The 22,207-nt window shown below is 27.8% G+C and overlaps 2 protein-coding genes across 9 annotated transcripts in view; one reads left to right on the top strand and one right to left on the bottom strand.

Moving 5' to 3' along the window:
• The window catches only part of LOC123007280 (phosphatidylcholine:ceramide cholinephosphotransferase 2-like), a 42,822-nt gene extending 21,478 nt beyond the window's left edge, over nucleotides 1–21,344 (bottom strand). The window contains exons 1-2 of one of the 5 annotated variants that reach the window (XM_044402497.1): nucleotides 21,336–21,344; nucleotides 14,761–14,958 (exon numbers count right to left, since the gene is read on the bottom strand). In XM_044402497.1, the coding sequence (XP_044258432.1) occupies nucleotides 14,761–14,958; nucleotides 21,336–21,343 (206 nt within the window). In that variant the 5' untranslated portion in view covers nucleotide 21,344. Of the gene's footprint in view, nucleotides 1–3,793; nucleotides 3,934–7,199; nucleotides 7,287–7,866; nucleotides 8,008–10,872; nucleotides 11,016–14,760; nucleotides 14,959–20,025; nucleotides 20,070–21,335 lie in introns of those variants that run through there. The other 4 variants (XM_044402488.1, XM_044402522.1, XM_044402532.1 and 1 more) reach the window with 4 other exon arrangements.
• LOC123007257 overlaps nucleotides 1–22,207 on the top strand; it is a 32,262-nt gene that overhangs the window by 5,482 nt on the left and 4,573 nt on the right. The window contains exon 1 of one of the 4 annotated variants that reach the window (XM_044402467.1): nucleotides 90–350. The exons of 1 other annotated variant lie outside the window; for it this stretch is intronic. Coding sequence is in view for 1 of the 3 variants with exons in the window: in XM_044402450.1 (XP_044258385.1) it covers nucleotides 15,945–16,059 (115 nt within the window). In the remaining 2 variants the exon portion in view is untranslated. Of the gene's footprint in view, nucleotides 1–89; nucleotides 351–15,939; nucleotides 16,060–21,404; nucleotides 21,463–22,207 lie in introns of those variants that run through there. 2 more of the 4 variants (XM_044402450.1, XM_044402477.1) reach the window with 2 other exon arrangements.

The raw sequence follows: 22,207 nt of genomic DNA, 5'->3' as shown, positions 1-22,207 counted from the left end.
ATCATGTTGATGCGAGATTTCCATAAATAAAAATGACAAGGGAGATAAATTATGGCGACACTTGATATCATTTGACCTTATTATGGAATTCTTTTCGAGTTGATTGAATTCTTGTTTATATCCAAACAGTTTAAGAAACGATTTTAACAAAAGTTGAAGCACTAAAAATATACGTTGGTTTCGTTGTAATTCATCGATTTTGTAGCGAAATGTCAACGTACTATTTCCTCACTCCATTGTTGACATTTTACACTTAAAATGCTTTCTAAAGGGTTAAAACAGCTTATTACGAGGTGTACGAATAATACAATATACAGGACCGTCCGGCTAAACCCCTCATTAGAAATATTGTAAGTTCCGAGAATATTTATTTATAAAATTGCATGTTGCTTCAGGTTATACCGGAAGTGAGTAGCAACTTTGTTTTTTTTTTTTTTAATGGAAAGCTATATTTTTTATTAGGTTTTTGGATTCCTGCGATTTTCAGACTTTTTTGAAAATGTTTGGATTTCAAATTTTCTCCTCGATAACTTTGCAATTTTTAACTATTATGAAATGGTATTTGGGCATTTAAAAGCGAAAGGTTCGATCTTTTTTTTGTAATTTATAAATGAAAAAGTGACTAACAATAAATCCCTAAAATTTAACGTTACGTTTGGGGTAATTAAAAAATCCATAACTCAATGTTTCTAAACGAAATGCCTCACTTTTTTTCACTAAATTGAGGAGAATTTAATTATTATTATGTGTCAGTATTTATTAAATAGAATTCTCCCAATTTTACATTTATTTATTTCTGGGTACCGGTTTTGGCCATTTGGCCTTCATCAGCCCTACGTCACACTCTATTACACATTAAAATATTATCAAATAACATTAACGACATTAAATTAAAAAATAAAATAAAAACGGTCTGAGTTTGTTTACTAATGTCGTTAATGTTATTTAAAGTTTTCAAATATTTTAATGGGTAATAGAGTGACGCAGCACTGATGAAGTCCAAATGGTCGAAACCGGTACCCCGAAATAAATAAATTTAAAATTGGGAGATTTTTATTTAGTAAATACTGACCCAATTGAGGTAGCTACATAACTGAATTTAATTCTATTTTATGTGTATTAGCAATTCTTCTTCAATGGTTCTCAAGTTATAGTAACTTTTTCTTAATATTGTAGGAAATTTATTAAAATAAGAAAATAAGAAAAAGAAAAACAAGAAATAAGAAAAAAAAAAGGGAGAATAAAAGTAGTTCGAGTTTTTAGATTAAATGCATTATTGCATTTAATTTGTATTTACGGAAAAAATAACACCATTGTCAAAAAAAAAATAGTTTATTCAGTAAGTAAGTTCCATACCAAACTATGCGAAAACAACATTTCTCGCATTGTAAAAAATGTTAAGATAACTTGAAAACCATTAAATATAGGGATTGTTGATATAGATCAATGCAGAATTAAATTCTCCTTAATTTAATGAAAAAAATTGCTGCTATTTATTTGAACAAATTGAGTTATGGGTATTTGATGTTTCCCAAACGTAATCTTAAATTTTGAAGATTTATTAATTATTATTTCAATTCGAAATTAATTATTATTCAATTTCGAAAAATGAGTAATTAAAAATGTCAGAGGATTTTTCAAAAGCAAGGTGCAAATTCTTACATTTGAAAATGATTTCAAAAACGATCAAACTTGAATGTAGAGAAAGCTGATAAAAACTCTCTTAAATTCACTTGAGTTATCCAAAAACGCAATTTTGAAAATAACGCCATCTTGAAAATATTTTACGGTAAATGTATTGCTGTGGCAAAAGCATACATTTTTGATGAGAATTAATGGATGTGTGATTTTGGCCTGTCGAACAAACAACGAAACAACACAATCTATTATTTCCTGAAGGTACATCAAACCTTTATTAATACTTAAAATACTTTATAGACCATTTCGTAAATTAGGTTTCTCAATAAATTGAAATATGTATTATCATATTGTGACACGCAGGATAAAAAGTACCATGTGGCGAGAATTTTTACAGGTTATTTGATGGCAATAACAATTATTATTATCTACTTTTGGCTAGACGACAATTTCTACACGTTACAAACAAACCCACATGGGACTGCTTTGAATACATTATTAGGTTGAAAATAGCAATATTATGAGTGTTTCAGTATTCATTAAGAAATGTAAGTGTGACGAATTTACATATTTAGACGCACAATGACAACGTCTACTTAAAAGTTTATCACTTTAAAAAAATATAACTATTAAAAGGTTTGTGAACTAGAAGCACTAAAATTAGATTAACTATCGATCTGTAACTTGAATACAACATGATCTGAACAGCCCAAAATTGAATCCAAAAACTAACCTTTGAAGAGCTATATCTCGTGAAAGAAGGCTCAAACAATTTTTTGTCATGGGAACTTTTATCTCAGTTGGATGTCATGTATCGCCACCCAAGAAATAGTGTGACACTTTTAAATCACCCTATATGTACAGAGTGATTTTGAAACACACAACACTATTTTAAGCTATTAGTAAATATGCATTTGTGAGAAAAATGGTTCATAATAAAAGACATGTACTGAAGTATAATCATCGTTTGGATAAGCAATGGAGAGGAAAGAGGAAACTACAGAGAAAAATAATGTATGATACTAAAATTAAACTATGATTTATAAATTACTTGATCATTAATTTGTCCTCGATATGCATTTGCTTGTTTGCTTTACCTATTTCAAGTCATTACAATTTTCTAGTAAAAAAACTGAAAAATACAAAAATATTGTTAGTAACTGCGTGTAACACGTGCTGATACATATTTAATAAAAAGTATTTGCTTGTGAAACGATTTATTTGATCATTCTATACTACACCAAAAGTATAAATCTAAATTTCGAAAGAACGAGGTAAAAGTAAGAAATGACTTGTTTAGAACCTTGACAATTCGCCAAAATTTTCTTTTTTCGTGATTGTTTTTGTTGCTCGACATTTACCAAAATAGAATGGTTAATTTAGTAATTAATTTTATGAGACGTTATTTTCGATCAAAATTCATTTTCAAACGCCAAATTCAAATGTTGTAAATGAAGCAGGTCAAATCATAATGAAAAGTGTAATAATGTATACCGGATGAACAGAAAGTATGAAACCAAACGTTTGTTGCTTAAACGATTTTTTTAATGATAAAATACTACAAAAACATAACGTTTCTCAAGAATAAGATTTTTCGTTTTTTGTTTTGTTTTTGAATCCTGCAAAATTTTTAATTTTTTCAAATGGCAACCCACTTTAAAACCTTTTTTGAACAAAGGCTATGATCTAAGGATTAGAACTATGTACATTTTATTCAATTTTTATCAAAAAAAAATGTTCATACAAGTTGCCATTTTGAAAAAACTTCGCATAACTCAAAAACAAAACAATATTTTATTTTCAAAACACGTCACATTTTTTAAACACTTTCATTTTTATTAATTCTTAATTTTTGAAGGCAAATGATTAAAAAAACCTCTTGGTTCCAAACTTTTTGTTCACCCTGACCATTGTTAAAAACGACGAGTAATTGTCCATCACATATAACATATTTAAAAGTTTTTAGAAAACTGAATCCATTGTAACACTTTCTTAACATGTTTGTAATTAGTGGGATATCACCATACAACTGTATTAACTAGTATTTACATGGCGCCAAGATTACTGTTGCTATTTCAAGTACGACTAGTAAATAAACTCGTGGTAAAATTTCATGTAATTTACTTCAACAAATGTAAATAAAACAAAAACATACCTAAATATTCCTCAGTGCTAACAGCACACCACTTTGTCACTAGAAAAGAAACCCTTCACTGTTAATTCTCTACAACTTTATCATCATACTCGTACATTCAACATTGATAGATGACTCATACACGTACCCTACCACATTCTTGACAAACACGTATTAATCATTGAAAAATAATCGCCAGAACCCGAGACGATATACTTTCACTAGAATGAAAACATTTGATTTCGCTTGAGTTTATTATTATAACATACTGACAGAGCATTATCGTCCGGAGCAAATTTGTTCGTATCCTGAACCCCACTTTGGTTCACCACCAGTAAATGCAGTAATATTTATTAGGTACAAATTAAATGCACGTTATTATACTTATTTTTGTTTAATAAAAACAGTGAATGTTTAGTAAAAGTAATTTAAAAATAATTAATATCCAATAAAACTAGTATCTTTATAGTAAAATAATAGATGCCGATTAACAAATTAAAAAACAGGGCGATAATAATAAATGCACAATGGAATAACAGGTGTTTTATAGAAATATGTACAGGGTCGCTAAAAAGTATTGGTACAGCTAAATATAATAGCAGAGTACGTTGAAATTTGGAAAATAGTTTACGTATTTTTCGGTCAAAGTTTAGCCGGCAAAGAACTAACGATAGATAAAAACATTTCTAAGGCTAAAAAAAATTACATTTCACAAAATTTAGTTAGTTCGACATTTTTTTTTAAATAAGTTATGCATGTGTTACATCACAGAACTTAGAAAAAAATGCTCTTCTTAAAAATATTAAATTTGACCCTTCTTGACTTAAAAAAAAATCAAGTTAGGCTTGTAACTCCAGAACAAATGGCGATAGAAGTTTCATAAACATATGAGGCGATGTAATTTAAATACTTTTAAATTTCAATAAGTTTTGATGAATAGTTTTTATAATATTTAACTGTATCCATACTTTTTAACTACCCTGTATCAAAGAGATAAACGCTCAGTAAAATGATTGCAATTGCTTTACGAGTACCTACTTTACGTTTATTGTTACTTTTTACTGTGCAAATTGGAGTTTGATACTGTAAATATACGACTTCTCTCTTATAAACATGAATTAATAATGTTGCTGTTATTCTTTAGATACGAGTAGAAATAGTACAACTTTATTCTAGAGTTCCTCTTTATTCTAGAATCTAGAAATGGTTACTATGGTACTATTATTTGATTTAGTTTTTTTTATCTTACTCTATACAGGGTGCGCCAGAGAAAATTTTCAAGTAAGGTAAGATACCAGGAACATGAAAAAAATGTTTAAAAAATTATCTGTCAAAAGATTTTGACATTTATTTTTTGACATTTGAAATTTTTTTTTATGTCTATTTAATGATACTGATGATCTTGTATATGTTTTTTTACAATTATTTAGTAAAGTGACAAAAATTTTGCCAATAAAAGCCATAAATAACATTGAACAGAGTTACAATTTAGGATACAGCTTCCTTGTTTCCTCTTTAAATAGCCTATAGCAAAAAAACTTGGAAAATTATTTTTTCAACAGAAATAAATAGAGTCAAAGTGCAAACTTTAAACTCTCATAACTTCGAAATTTTTATAGATAATTTTTTTTTAACATTTTTTGTATGTTCCTGGTATCTTACCTTATATGGCATTTTTCTGTGGGGCGCAAGTTCTGGCGCACCTGTATAATAATGGTCAGTTGGTGATTTTGTTTATCTTATTGCTGAAAAATTTAATATAACACAAAACTTTTTTTTTTCAAAATACTTTTATGTGGGGCTCTTGAGTCTTAAATAACACTTTATGACTCACCATCTATCTGTTTCAGGTCGTATAATGTGCAGGGAACTGCATTTTAGATACAATGCCTTAATAGAGGGTCGCCGCTTACAACATATTACACACGCAATTTGTTAAAAACACCAATAGGACATGAACAAATGCAATGATTATATTTTGCACATTTCACTTTACTACTTTTAAGTAATTCACGACCGTTTATGATCGAATTTTTATCGTTTTGATTGCTTTTTATTTTACATACAAATTTACATGACAGTTAAGAAATTCGCAAATAAATTGAAACATTTTCAATTTTTTATTTAGAAAATATATGAATGTACTTATAAGAGATTATACACGTAAAGAAAAGTTGGCATTATCTGCTCGTGATTTCTTAACGAGTGCGTAGTACGAGTTTCAGAAACACATCACTCACAAATAATGAACAACTTTTCTTCACTTGTATAATAAACTACTATTTACTGTGCACTTTTATATTCAGCAAACTACAATAAAATGTTGTGCATGCTTTACTTATCATTATTTTTTTTACGGTGCAAAAGTTAATTAAAAACTGATCATTTTCATTTTATACCGAACAAAATCGAAATACAACTAAACACTTTATTACTACTTATATTTATTTACTGGTTGCCAATTTCATTGGTAATATTTTGGTGTGCTCGCGATTAAAACATCTCACTTCAGACATTTTCCAAAATTACCATTATTTCATTTCCAGAGTTGAATTTATTTGTTTACGTAAATAAACGAGCAGATTTGATAAGTCTTAAATTTCTACTCACGTGACGTTATTTATTTTTATAATATCATAATACGTATACAAGTCGTGTAGATATGTAAAGCTGTTTTGTTTTAAACGGAAATCACCAAGTTAAAATTTTGATACATTGTTGGCAGCTTTCTGTCTAGCACTCTAGCCACAATTTTTTTGCTTTTTGTTTTTGTCCCTAGAAATTTTGGTAGTTTTCACTTATAATTACACGAGAACTTTTTTTTTTTCGAAGTAAACTTGACATTTTAATGAGAATATTGTTTTCTGGCAATTTAACGAAAAATTTTTTTCTGGCAGTTTTTTGAGTTAAATTGCCTAAACGAAACAAAACTCGAATTAAAAATGTCAAGTTTTCTTCGTAAAAAAAGCTTGAGTGTAATTCGGTAAGACAATTTAATGAATAGGTAAATCACTAAATTAACAAATAAGGTGTAAATTAGTTTATTTAATTTAATAAAAAGTACTACTAGATTCAGACACTTTCAAAAGTTAGGTTCCGTTTTGTCGCTGTAATTCGAGTAGTTAGGGCAAACTTTTGTCGCTGTCATAGTGACAAAACTTTATTTTTTATTATTTTGTGTTTTCATCTCTAAATTTTCTTAAACGATTTTTTTCATTGTTTTCAAATTAAACCGGACTGCCACCTTCTTTTATTAAATTACTTTGAATGAATTTGCTAGAGGTGCCAACGTTAAGACTCTTCACATTTCCGTTTAGAAAAACAGACTATGTTTTGGTAAAGTCCGAAAAGATAAACATATCATTGCGTAACTTCATTTGCGTTCATTATAAAATAATAAATTTTGTAAACAAATATCAATACATACCCTCGTTCGTTTTGCAGTTTTCTGTATTTGGACATTTTGTCGAGTTGGTACAAGACCACTAACTGTATTTTGATTTCAGTTTTAATGGTATACACGATGGCCATATACTTGTTGATAATGATAACATTTAGTGTCATAAATAAATATGAATTGTTTTGAATGTAAAAGATAACAAACAACAGTGTTCTACACTTAGTAATACCTAACAAGACAACAATGAAACAAATTCTTTAAAACTTGCTTATTGTTTATTATAACAAAAAGTTAAAAAATATAAAAAGTTAGAATAGTAGGTATATTATATCACAAGGTAGAGAAGAGATTTTTTTAATAGTTGAGCTGTTTATTACCCCAGATGCGTAGGAAAATAATAATTGCGAGGCTACAAAAATCATGTCTACCGTGTTTCATTTAATTTTTTTTTGTTACTACCACATTTATTACTTTATGTAACAGTAATTGTTTACTTCTGCATCTCTTAAAGGAATTTGTTAACTTACCCTTACCCTTCTAAATATTGTCCAATATAGGCATTTACCCACTTCTAATCCATTATTGCTTTTGGTCAATAATAAAAATGATTATTGCCAATTAGGATAGAAAAACAAAAAACAAATAATGGTACTTTTTACAACTAGTAGTGAAAAAACTGAATTATTAACCTTACCTTAAAAGAGCGCGACGCCACTTTTCTCCAGTCTCGACGACAATCAACTGAAGTTTCATTATTTCGTAAAGTTCACACTTAAAGTATTTGTATGCGAAATTTAATACTGTTGGATACTGGCAGTTTTACGTAAAACTAGGTCTGGAAGAGATGGTTATTACAAGTGCTGAATAATCTTTCGCTTTACTTCACGATTTCACCAAATTAAATGATTAAATTAAAATTAATTGTAATCATATGCAATTGTCCATAGAAATCACAACACGAAAGTTATATTGAAAAATAGAATTGAGTAATTTACATTTTCGGAGGACAAACAACTGGCATTTGTCCAAAGTCTCACCACCATATGCGTTTAGTTATAAGAAAGTCGGACAAAATTGTTTTTGCATGAGAGACAGGGCATTTAATTAAATTAGCCACATTAGTACGAGTAATCAGCGTATCTGTCTAATACGTTAAATATAAACTGACCCGTTTTTGTGTTAGAAGTAGGTAAAGTCTGTGGAAAGTCTGGTTTATTTTGATGTTCAAGTACTGCGGTATAAATGCTTTAATTCCTTGCTTCTAATAATGTTAATAGCATATTTTTTAAATTGTTTAGTCTGTTTATTACCCTTTAATTGAATTTTCTTAGCGTGTAAAGTAAAGTGAGTAAACTTAAGATGAATGTATCTTTGTCATAACAAGTTTTTTTGTGTTACTCATAGTCGTAATAGATACTTATTAAAAGTTTATCTTCCTGTACGAAGATTTGATGTTCTAGATAAGCTTTAAATATTAGTATACCTATATCGGCAAACTAAAGAACGTAACTAAAGTAAGAAAGTAAATAAAAATTCATCTTTTCAAAAAAATTCAGGAGTACTTATTTATTTTATTTTTCTCTAATAATACATTTATAAACAACTATTAATTATTAACAATTATATTATTATTTAAATATGTAATTATGTTTTTTTAAAAGATAAGTGGTTATAATAATGTGTATATAGGGAAATAATAGAATAAAATACAGGTGTTTCTATTAAACCCCACAGTTTAACCGTTGTCGAAATATTTAGTCTTTTTTGAAATTCTTTGGATTTGCACCTTCCTCTTAAAAAATCGATAATTTTGACTTTTTGATTTATTTTGAAATCGTATTTTGGCACATGGAAGAGAAAGGTTATATCTTTTCCTTGGTGTATTCTTAATTGAAAAAATTGCTAACAAATCCCCAAAATTTTAGGTTACATTTGAGAAATTTCAAATATCAATTTTTTCAAATGAAATGTCCCAATTTTTTTTCACAAAATGAAGGAGAATTTAAGCCTGCATCGATCTGTATCAACATTCCCCATACCTATAAGTTTAATGGTTTTTAAGTTATCTTGACTTTTTACATTGCTAGAAATTCATTACTATTCATAGTTGTGTTTGTATAGTTAATTAAAATTAAAGGTTTTATTTCTTTTTGTTTTCTCTAAATTTCGCTCAAAATTTAACGTCATTTTTACCTAGTTTTAGCCTTAAAGACACTTTTTTTATATTTCAAAAATATTGATTTTTATTTAGATTTAAATTATCTAAGTAAAGCAAATCTTTATTTTTTATAACCAAGAAAAATTATAACGAATGTTTCTTTTTTCTCAAAACGCGTTTTTTTTAGCTGCACTTTTTGTATCAATTTCTTTAAAATTTTGACAATTATTCCAAAATTAGAACTTTTGAGATCTTGAAAAAAACAGAAAGTCAAGAGCTCTAAATTTCGCTCAAAATATAACCTGGTTTTGATCTAGCTTTAGCTTTAAAAATACTTTTCTCACATTTTAAAGGGGGTTTGTTAATGATTTTTTTAAATATCAATACACCAAAAGAAAGATTGAACTTTTTTCTTTTAAATGTTCAAATATAATTTTATAATACTTAAAAACAATAAATCAGTGAAGAGATAGGTTTGAATCCAAAAATTTTCAATAAGTCTAAAAGTCTCAGAAACGGTTGAACTTAGGTATAGGGATGATCGATAATAACTCTCATAGAAAAACTTGGGGCATCCAAAAACGCAATAAAAACATAGCGTTCTAATTAAAATAACAAAGTTGATACCCACTTCCGGTATAACCGGAAGTGTCATTATCTCGAAAATGTTTTGAACAGGACCTAACCGATTATGGCTATATGCAAATTTTAGATAAATATTATTCCCGGAACAATCTGTATGAATTACTTAAATAAAAATAAAATGATGTTTGCATATCTACATTTTTTTCTTTAATTTATATTTAGAAAAATGGCGATAAATTAATTGCGAATTAAATTTTCTGAGCGTATTGTTGGTTGCAGTGAAATAAAATAGGTCAATGGAAACAAATGAGAAAGACCATGAAAAAGACCATTTTAATTAACGTCGACAAGCAAATTGAAGTTACTGATTTAATCATTTAAGAATTATGATTTAGAACGTGTTGTGTTAGAAAATGCAACATTTTTTCTTCTAGAAAGTTTTAATTGTAACAATTTTTAGTCCGATATTTATAGCAATATTGCCACTGTAAGCAATTTGAACCTAATTGTTGATCGAAAGATTAAAAATAACCAAATTACATTTAGATTTCAAACACCGTTTGACATTTAAATGTGAAATATTTCTACATATAGCTATGATGAGTGTGGAAAATTTGAAAACGCAGTAATGAAATTATAAAAAAACGTTAATTTGGCATCAAATTTGTTAACTTTTTTTGACGTAATAAAATAATGGATTACTTTGGGAATATATTCTCAATACATTTAGATTTGAACAGCTTTTTCTTACGTCGCGTTATTGATTTATAGCTGTTATGTGATTTTGAAAGGTGTACTTAAATATGTATCATGAAAAACGTAATATTGTGTCCCCTCGTGTCCCAATTCATGCAGACACGTCTGAAAGCCGGTTTTCAGCATGATGTTTTAGAGCAGTCGAAAGTTTTCAGCACATGTAATAGCAATTTCAGCACATTTCAGCAAACATTGATTTACCTTTAAATCACGTCTAAATATTTTTACAATTCACCACACTTAAGTTTTAAATAATGTTTTTTTTTAAGTTTTAAATGTTAGGTTAAGTTTTAGATTTTCAGCTTTGTTATATAGGACTAATTCCGGTCCCTGCCTGAAACTGTGAATCGTTCAGGACGACGATAGAGTTTCTATCAGCGCATGCTCCCAACTCTTTCATTCAAGAAAATATTTTTCAGGGATTTAGGGAATAAAACTTGAGTCATGCCTCCCACGTTGTGGATATTATCCTGAAAACCTTTTAAACATATTTTTCAGGAAAAAAAGTCGTTGGAACAATCTGTTCATGAATGAGTAGGTCACCCACATGTTCTCTGTAAATATTGATTTTTCAAACAAAGGATTTTTCATTTTGTCGTTGTGGAAGGGCAGGGTCAGGTTTAGGCATGACTAAAATCACTTTAAAGATTTTAACACGCAATTGCATGACGTCTTAAAGAATCTAAAGACTCAATGTAAAAATTTAAGCTAATAGTTGAAAATAGAAAAGTCAGGAGATACATTTGCGTATTGTGTTTACACTTAAAAATAACTTTTAAATCTAAGCTATTTTTAGTGTAAGTAAATTGTTTATGTTACTAAAGAAAACTGTGCAAATGTATATTGTGTATTAAACATTTGCTGTTTTTTTAACAGCTTCTAATTTATTGCCATAAAACATTTCATTTTGTTTTACTCTTTTTGATACATGACGTAATTAGTTACACTATATTTATCAAATAAATATACAGAAAAGTTATTATAAAAATTTTAAAAGAATCTTGGTTTTCAGACATTTTAGGAGCCTTTGAAAAATTTCGAATTTCTAAAATTAGTCGGAATTTAAAAAACAAAATTTTACGTAGAAAATTATTCAGTAATCTGTAAATAAACTAAAATACAGGGTGTTCCGACTAAACCCCCATTAGAAATAGTGAGTTGTGACAGTGATATTTATCTAATGAAAATATTTATTAATGCAGTTATACCGGAACTTCGTTATAAAAAATTTATTTATTATTATTTATTTATTTATTATTTATTATTTATTTAAAAATTTCAGGATTTGTACCTTCTTTTTGAAAAATCCGTAACTTAAGAATCGACAGTTAATTTAATTGTAATGTTTCTAGTTCACAAACCTTTTAATAGGTGTATTTTTAAAGGTGATAAACATTTTACGTAGATATTGTCATTGTGCGTATAAATATGTGAATTCGTCACACTTATATTTATTAATGAATACTGAAACATTAATATCACTATTTCCAACCTAATAATGTATTCGAAGCAATCTCATGTGGGTTTGTTTGTAACGTGTAGAAATTGTCGTTCAGCCAAAAGTAGATAATAATTATTATTATTGCCATCAAATAACCTGTAAAAATTCTCGCCACATGCTAGTTTTTATCCTGCGTGTCACAATATGAATAATATGATAATACATATTTCAGTTTATTGAGAAACCTAATTTACGAAATGGTCTATAAAGTATTTTAAGTATTAATAAAGGTTTGATGTACTTACCTTAAGGAAATAATTGTGTTGTATGTTTGATAGATCAAAATCAGACATTAAGTCTCATAAAAATGTATGCTCTTGCTACAGCAATACATTTACCGGACTTGAAAATATTTTCAAGATGGCGTTATTTTAAATAAAAAGCTATGTTTTTGCGTTTCGATAAATCTGCCATTTTTAATTATTTTCAAATCGTATTTGAGCATATACAAGAGAAAGGTTAGATCTTTCTTTTGGTGGTAATTAATAAAAAAATAAGTATTTTAACTAGGATATTTCACTTGAAAGAGCTTTATTTTCATAAATCATTAATAATCCTTGATTAAAGAAAGGAAACACAAAAAATTTCGTAGCAGTAAACAATTTCAGGTCTTGTCAAAAGATGATTGATTATGTCTGTAAGGGTTAGAGAGCAACGACTACTATACGTTTCAGGAAGAGTCAAGAACCTTTTAATTAATTATTATTAACCGAGCAAAATGGTGAATGCGCCGGGAAACTTTCTAAAACTTGTTCACCTATCCATTTTTATATCAATTTCTTAATCAAACAAGAGCAAAGCAACTTTGCCAGAGCGGCGCCGTTTTTTATGTAAACCACTATAAAAAAAATTAGGTCAAGTCGAATAATGCCGTAATGTCTTCTATACTTTGATCGATTTAGATGGCAAGAAAAGTAGAAATTAATTTAGTAGTATTGCAAAATTTTCCAGATTGTGATAATAATACAACGGTTTTGTTGATTAGGATCGGAAGTTTATGTAATATCTGTGTGTTGTGGGGTAATTCGTATGGAATTCTAAATTAATTTCATTTAGTTGGGTCAAGGTAACTCTGTGTTAACCGAGGGTGTGGATGCTTGTCTGAGAAATGGGATATGTAATAAGTAATAAGTTAATAAGAGTTTCAGTATGTCCAGACGTGTTGATATTAAACGAGTTCTTTAGAAATATACACTTTTGTTTTGTGCAATTTTCGTTAAAATTTAACATCAAAGTAAATAGCTTTATAAATAATGTTAATTTATAGGGGAAATCGGAGAATACCGGAACTTATACAAGTATACAGGAAGTGCGATTCCCATTTAGCATATAATCTACTTTGATGTGAAGGACGTCTACTTCTGAACATAATAACATTCTTTTTTCACTACTAGTTGTAAAAGGTATCAGTATTTAATTTGTCGAGAGGTTATTCTTGTGGTCAATAACAAGTTTGATTATAGACCAAGGGTAATAATGTATTTGACGTGGTTAAATACCTATGTTGGAGGGTATTCCAATAATATAAATATGTCTAGAATATTATTATTTAAAACTATTATCATCGCAAGTACCTACTAACGGAAGTATTTCGAGATGAAATTAATGCAACATCAAATAAAATAGACTTAAACTTCCTCATTAAGACACATCAGATTCACCTTACCTCTAATTCTTTTAATTATGTCAAAACAGTCAAAAGTCAAAACAAAAATTGTGTTTATTTCATGTTAATATTACCGGTGGTAGGGCAAATTTTAACACTTTTTCTCTTTTCTTTGTTATTTTAACAAATATTTTATATTATGAAGTTAGAAAATTCTTTTAATAGATGCAGAAGTACAAAAATAACATAACCTCATTTATGATAAGAATAAAATAATACATCCCACTTAAGTACTCAGGTAAGTAATTAATTATTGTAGGTAAAAGTGAATTAACAAGAATATTAGTTGAGAATTACTACGTGTTATATTATTAGCGTTATATTTCTGGGTATTAAATGTAGGTACTTGAAAAACACGGTAGAGAAATTTCATAACCTCGCATTTATTATTTTCGTCGATGTTACGCATTTTTGGAAATAAACAGCTCGGCTATAAAAAAATCTCTTCTCTACCTTGTGATATAATATACTATTTCAGCTTTAGTTTCAAAAATATTACTTTTTCCACTCGTTCCTGAAACACTAATTTATTTGCGTTCTTTCTCATTCATGTTTATTTTGTATTCTCGTCAATTTCTTGCTAAAAAATTAGAGAATGTTTTTTTCTTACTTCTTCGTCTCCAAATTTCGAAAAACTGTTAGCGGTACTCATTTATTTCCGTTTTTGTGTTTTCATTTAAAAATTTTCTTAGACGATTTTTTTTTACTGACGCTTAATGACATTGTTTTCAAATTAAATCAAAAACCGTAATTGCCAACTTAAAATGATATTAAAATTATATCATGAATGAATTTGCCAACGTTAACACTGTTTGAGATTTCCGTTTTAAAAACGACTACTAAAATTCGACGTTCATAAACTAGAGAAAATAAATACATCAGTTTATAAAAATTTGTTGAGATATTTATTTTGAAAACTTACCGTTCATGTTGCTTTTGAGAGGAACGTTTTCTTATTTTTAAATCTTTGATAAAGTTGAACTGATGGTGGGGGACTGGATAAGAAATGAAATGTTCAGAGGAAGTGGTTGTCCACGGAACTCCACAATGATCCGGTGCTACATGAGAGCGATAAGCTTCTTCATTACCATCATTGGATAGACTATCACCGCCATTGCCACTGTAATATAAACGCCCAATGAGTCTGTATCCATAAAGTAAACAACTGAAAAAGTTAAGATTTTTTGAAAGCACATTATTTTAAAAATTATACAAAAATAGCAATGCAATTGTAATTTACACACAAAAATTTAGGAAAAAACTTGAAGTGACCGACTTTTTAATTAAAAATAAATACTCACTGATTAGAATTTAGTGATTTATTTTTCATCTTTCTTTTACTGTAAATTCACTTTAAAGACACGTAAAGTATAAATAATATTTTTTGTAAATTTAGGTTAATTTATGAAAATGAAAAAAAGACAGGGTGAGTCATATTTTTGGTTGCATATTAGAAAATTTCAGAAATAGACTACAATTGACTAACCCTTTATAACTTTACATAGTTATAGTTTGTGTTTTAAGAACATGATAACTTTATTATTTTTTAATAACAAATCCTTATTTCTTTAAAATTTTTGTTAGATTTTTATTAGCACTACGCAAACACTTAGATATATGTACCTGTAGGTTATTATTTTATATTTAAATATTTACATGTGGTGACCATGAAAAAGTTGGATGACTGATAACAAATTTTAATACTTATGTTATGGAAAATAAATATTGCGTAGGTATGTTATGTTGGTAGGTAAATAACGATAATAAATTTTTGAAAAAGTAAGTTTATTTTTAATTCTTTTATTTTACTTTGTTGATTTATAGTTATCCTATATTTCTACATGATACAATTTCTTTTATTTTCAAAGTGACAGTTTAGAAATTAAAATAATAAAAAAGCATGAGATTTTGAATCGATATTTTAATTTCATGAGATTAAATAAATGTGTTATTTTAGTCGACTTTAAAAAACGACTTTATATTTTTGTTTAATACGGGTCGTATTGTTGGTTGCCTGCTTGTTTTAAGGAAAAACCCTTGTTGATAATTTGAAAATTTTTAAATTTGTAATAAAATTAGTTCGCGATCGTTATTGATACTTGTTACATGTTTCCAAATTCTGTGTTTTACATTTATTTCAATATTTGTTATAAACGAAATACTAATTTTTTCTTCAAAGAAATGGTGAAAACTTTACATTTCAGATTGTCTTCTAAGCCAGGTAAATCATTTTATCCTTACCAGACAAACATAAATAAATTTGTTAACATAAATTTTATTTTTTCCAACTCAGGATTTAAATCCGTTCGCTGGGATTATTTCTCTGTGGTAAATTTCCTCCAGTAATTGGGGTTTTGTTCCTTTTCTATCAGAGATGACAAATTAATTACCAGTAAAATATCACTTGACGGACGTCTAAAAAGGTACTTTCCGGACGCAAAATTATTACAGTAAAACTTTTAGAAATATTTTTTTTTTAATAAAAATGATGGACGAAGTATGAAATCAAACATTTTTTGCTTAAACTATTTCTTTCTTGAAAAAATTAATTGATGCATAAAGTATCATAAAAATGTTTCTCAAGAATAAAATTTGACGACTTTTTTTGTTTTTGAGTTGTTCAACCTTTTTATTTTTTTGGTAACACAATTTAAAATCTTTTCTTTTACAAAAATAATTCTTATAATTTGTCATTTTGAAAAAAAATCGCACAACTCAAGAATTTCATTCACAAACACGATCACATTTTTATAGTTTTTTAATTTTTGTTAGTTATTATTTTCTGAGGGCAAATGATTAAAAAAAACCGCTTGGTTCCAATCTTTTTGTCTACTTTGTAGCTAGTCACATATTTCGATACTTTTTTGTCTTTTTAGTTGTTATTAAGCAAAGAAAAAGGTTTCCAAAATGAAATTTTCAAAGACATTTTTGAATTATTAATTAATAATTATTTTTAGAGCCGTGAAAGAATAGCTTTTAAGACAACAAGAGTTTTAAACTATAAAACTTATCTTCGAAATTTTTTCCAACATTAATATTGGATCATAAATTTCACTAAATTCAGAAATTGTTATAAAGAAATTTGTCGAAATTGACAAAATGCTAAGATAAGTATATAAAATACTATGTGATTGACGACGTATTTTACAGAAGAGTGTATAACAACATAAAGCGTATAGCAACAGAAGTTTAAATGCACCTATAAGATATTAATGTTAGAAAAAAATATAGACTACAGTTATAAAAAAAATGTTTAGTTTCAAACTTCTATCAATCTCTGTGGATTTTTTTTCCTTTTTTTTATTGTATTTTTAAAATAATAACTAATCATCTTTTATAATTTTTACGATTTGTTTGCATTTTATTTAATATCTCTAATTTTGCTTTGTTGGTATTGTAGTAGTCGACTTACAGTGTTCTGAGGTCAATCCTGTTTGTCAAGGAGTGGTCTAAAGGGCGGCGACGCTAAAGATATTAAACATTTTATGTAATCGCTCGGAAGACTCGAGTGTTTCACCTATATAATCCGATTTTGTCAAATACAAAAGTGACCTTAAAAAATTGATTTTATTAATTGCTGAAATGGACGAAGCAACAATCGATATTTTTGTCCGTCTTGTAGAAACAGACAAATCGTGCATGCCATGCAACCTTAGTCCACGATTTCTATCGATTTTGAAATTAAGGAGTGGTTTGTATTGGCGAGAAAATTTGACGGACATAACTTTAATTATTTCAGTGGAAATTCTTAAAGAAAGCTTTTCTTTTCTCGACACGCAATAAAATTTTTATAGAATTTCACTTCAAACCCAAGCGCTTTTTAAAATTATTTGCCTTTAGGAAATAATGATTAATAAAAATTAAAATGTTATAAAAATTGTGATCAAAAGACTCAAAGATTTTTTTTCTAGAGATACGTCACATTTTTTTAGTACTTTATCATTTGTCTGTTAGTGTTTTCAAAAAAATGAATACACAGTTTAAGCAAAAAACTTTTGGTTTCATATTTCCATATTTTTTGTTCAACTGGTGTATTAATATTGCGAATGATTGTTAAAGTTAATAATAATATACATAGTCGTAATTATTTTGTAGTAATAATTAAATTAATTGAATAAACACCGAATATAATTAGTTATTATAATGTTATTTTTACAAACAAAAAATAAAGGAGAATATTTAATTACGAACTTTAATTACGAGATTTTTTGTTAATTGATAATTTATTATTAAGGTAAACAAGGACAGGAGTGTAAATGCATGACTAGAAGGTGATAGTCATAAACAAAGTACCCAACATGTACTATAAGGATTGTTCAAAAGTAAGTAGACTTGTTATTATATGGAAAATTAAAAAATGCTTAATTATTTTGAGGTACATTAGAACATTTAAATTGAACATAGAAACTGTAAAAAAAGGTAAGAAGCTTTAAAATTTGCCATACTACCAGTATTTCAACTTTAAATAAGCCTGTTTGTTGTTTTGACAGTTTTGACAAAGACAGAGGAATTAGAGGTGTGGTTATTCTGATGTTTTTTAAAGAGGAAATTTAAGTGTTTTTTTATTTGATATTGCATTAATTTCATCTCGAAATGTAAGGTGTTACATTGATACCAATATCGGTATTTACCCACTTCGAATCCTTTATTACCCTTGGTCAAAAAAATTATTATTGACCACTAGGAAAGAAAAACAACTTTGCAACCTTCCGACAAAAAGAAGAATAAAAGGTACTAAAAGAGAGAATCATGTTGTATAAAATACAACTGATTCTGAAAACAGAAAAATGATTAATCACTTTTCTGTTTTTTTTTATTTAATATTTTCTAGAAATCGATTTAAAAAAATATTTGATGTTTCACAATAAGCTAGTTTTTAACTAGAACATTTCGTCGATATAAAAAAGATACTTAAGTGTTTTTCATACTAGATAAAGGTATTAATAATAAATGCGTATAAAAAAATAAAGTAATTGATTATTGATCTATAGATTATTAACTAGTGATGAACTTTCCTAAAGGAGACAATCACGAGTACATTAACGATTTCTAAGAATATAAAAGTTTTAACATTATTTATTCACAATCACTAATGTAATATGCCGATTACTGACCTTTTAAAGGTTGGGACACACATCATTAAATCCCATGAGTAGTAATATCATTTTATCCCTTGGGTGCTAATATGCAGGTTTGCCAACGTTAAGATTACTGAATTACCGGGTATTTTTTCTTTCAAATTGTCAAGTTATGCATTAGTATGAAGTTGCTTTTGCTCCATTTCAACAATTTTAATATCAGATTTACACATTATTTCAAACTTATCTTTCTGTAGACTACAGTGCTTTTTGTGTGGCAAATACTACAAAAAAAGTTATCAAGAAAAGTTGTTTAGAATCAACATCTAGGCCCGTATACCAATTTCACAATCATCGGCCAACTTTGGTTTTTAATTTTTTTTTTATGTTTATTATTTCACAAATTAGTGAATTTTATTTTTAACAGTTCTTTTATTACGATTAAAATTAATTTATATTTAGATTATTAGTACTAAATAACTTTTTAGCGTATTTGTTATAAAAAGCAATTATCTTGGAAAAAAAATGGAAAAATCATAGTAGGACGATGGTTTTTAAATTTGGTATAGGGGCCTAAACGTTGATTCTAAAGAACTTTTCTTAATAACGTGCCACATAAAAGGTACTTTACTCTACAGAAAAATAGTTTTTCTGAATATATTCTAAGCATATTTGATATTTCAAATCTAAAATTATGTGAGAAATTAACCCCAAAAAATGAAAATTTAAATCGAGAATTTTTTATCACTGTATATAGGCTGGTTTTTAGGTCCACTTTCTATAATGCATGTTCCTTTTTGATTAAAAAAGCATTAAACAAACACCCTGTAACATTTTGCGTATTACCTCAAAATCTGTGTATCTTGGGACATTTGATTGTCATTTTGTCACTTTTTACAATGTTTTTTTCTATATAAAATAGAGAAGCAATTTGAATAAATTCTTCCTTATTTCAAAAGCTCTGAATTAATATCAAAATTGTTGTTCCTTTTTATTGCAAAAAGAGGACTTAAATTTGTAAATCATGTAATAGTGCAAGGCCAAGGTTCAAATTTAATGTTCCCAACTAAATGAAGGATGAAAATAAAGCCAAGTTTAGAATTTCATACCTTTTTATGGCTTCATTCCTAACTAACGCCATTTTGCATCAGATCTAAAAAAAACACGTTTGATCAAATATTAATCTTAACAAATCATTATCTAGAAGTACATTAGTTTACAAGCTATTGTACTCCAAAATGTTATTTAATGACATGATGTATTTAATTTTTATTACGTTTTGTATTTTTTACTCTTACCAAATAAAGACAATGTGCAATCGATTTCAAGTGAGTAAAATCAAAAAGCTATTGTTAGACTGCCGCCTCTTGTTCCAGTAACGCAGTTATTGTTAAGCACAAATCGAAGAGTGACATGCAATTATACTTATGTGTTTCTAGAAAAAGTAATTTGTTTTTTATCGTTTAATTTAATTTATTTGTAGGTTTCTACAAAAAGATTAGTATCGAAAGTATGACACGAACATATACAGTGGTCGAAAATCTACATACGGAATGTCCAAAAAATCTTAAAACAATATTAATTTTTCAATGCCTCTGGACTATTGCTACAAAAGCAATAGTAACCGTTTTTTGAGATAAATTTGATTTCTACTTAAGAAAGGAATTGAGAGAATGGCAACAGAAAAGTTCCAAAATATAATAGGCATTAAAAATGGAAAAATTTGATTGTACGTATTTCAGGGGCAAGATTATCTTCGTTATCTTCCATATTCGTGTTTTTCGACAGAATTTGGATAAAACAAAAGGCTTTTAAAATTGACATTACCAATCCCTAAATCGATTAAAGTAAAAAAAATTGTGTAAAAACGGCATACAAAGGGCAACAAATTACACAAATTACAAAAAATAGATCAAAACTCGTTTCATAAGATCTTGATGCACTCTGAAAATAATTTGAGGCTGCGCCACTCGTTTTGAATTCGTGCTTTAAGACTGATCTTATGAAACTTGTTTTTTAATATACTACCTATTGTATTTTTTTTGAGCTTAGAAAATAAATAAAATATATACAAACTATGAACAGTTTTTTGCAAAAATATTAAGTTTTCTTTTTTTCTTGGATTTGTTATTATTGAAAAGCTGTGCATGATAAGCAAAATGTTCTGTGATAAATGACATGAAAAGGTTAAATGTAATAAAACAATTAATTGTAATCGATTTCGCTGCTTATGTTCTTATACCTCTGTTATCAGTGTGTCACTTACCAAAAGTCATAATATTTAAGTGAAAGAAAGGTTTATTTTTAACAGTGATTTGCCTAAAAACAAAAATAAGTAATAACTTTAGCGTAAAGTGAAGTGTTTGTATTTACAGTATCCAAAGGTGCTGTTAACAATAAAAAAAATACCGGTATTTACTGGGTCATGTTGTGGTCGATTTGTAGTGGAATAGAACGTCGTTCTGTCCTAGAAGCAGATATGCGCGACACTGGAAGGACTTCTTGGGCGATGGGTCAAATCCTAGTGGTGCTGATGTAGAATATAGGTGCGCTTGCGTCTCTGTCGTCGAAGCAAACAGGTGTTGTCATCCACGCAACTAGGTCGAATGATTTTTTAGTATCTCATTAATTATTTAAAATACAAACGAAACTGTTCAAACACATTTGGAGATTTGTAAAGTAAATTGTGTACCTTTTAATAATTCAAAAAGCTTCGGTTTTTAACTAATTTTGGTTTGTTGTTTATCCATTATAAAAAAGTCGTTTCTTTAATAACGGTTATGTTGAAAATTACTGAGAGGTATGTCACGTGGAATCGAAATTATTTAACATTTTATTTTCTTTGCTAATGTGTTATGATGACTGATACGTTCACGTAAGTTATTCAGTCATAATAATGAATAATGTCATAAATTTTATCTTATTTTTTGAATAATTTTATTTTACTACTAGTTGTGAAGCTGTAGTTCTCTCCTAGTGGTCAATAATCATTTTCATTATCGGCCAAGGGCTATAATAAATTAGAGGTGGGTAAATACCTATATTGAAGGGTATTACATAAATATAATAATGTAAATATATCTAGAATATTATTATTTAAAACTATTATCATCACAAGTACTTAATAACGGAAATATTTCCGAATGAAATTAATTCAAAATCAAATAAAAAAGACATTAAAAAAACATCAGAATAACCCCACCTCTAATTCTTCTGTCTATGTTAACACTGTTAAAACAACAATGTGGGTTTATTTATTTCATGTTGAAATACTGCGGGTAGTAGGGCAAG

Source organism: Tribolium madens, unplaced genomic scaffold (genome assembly GCF_015345945.1).
Source record: "Tribolium madens isolate multiple individuals breed KSU strain unplaced genomic scaffold, Tmad_KSU_1.1 Scaffold_11;HRSCAF=98;Tcas5.2_LG3b, whole genome shotgun sequence".
Taxonomy (NCBI): domain Eukaryota; kingdom Metazoa; phylum Arthropoda; class Insecta; order Coleoptera; family Tenebrionidae; genus Tribolium; species Tribolium madens.
This window is presented reverse-complemented; position numbering and strand designations above follow the sequence as displayed.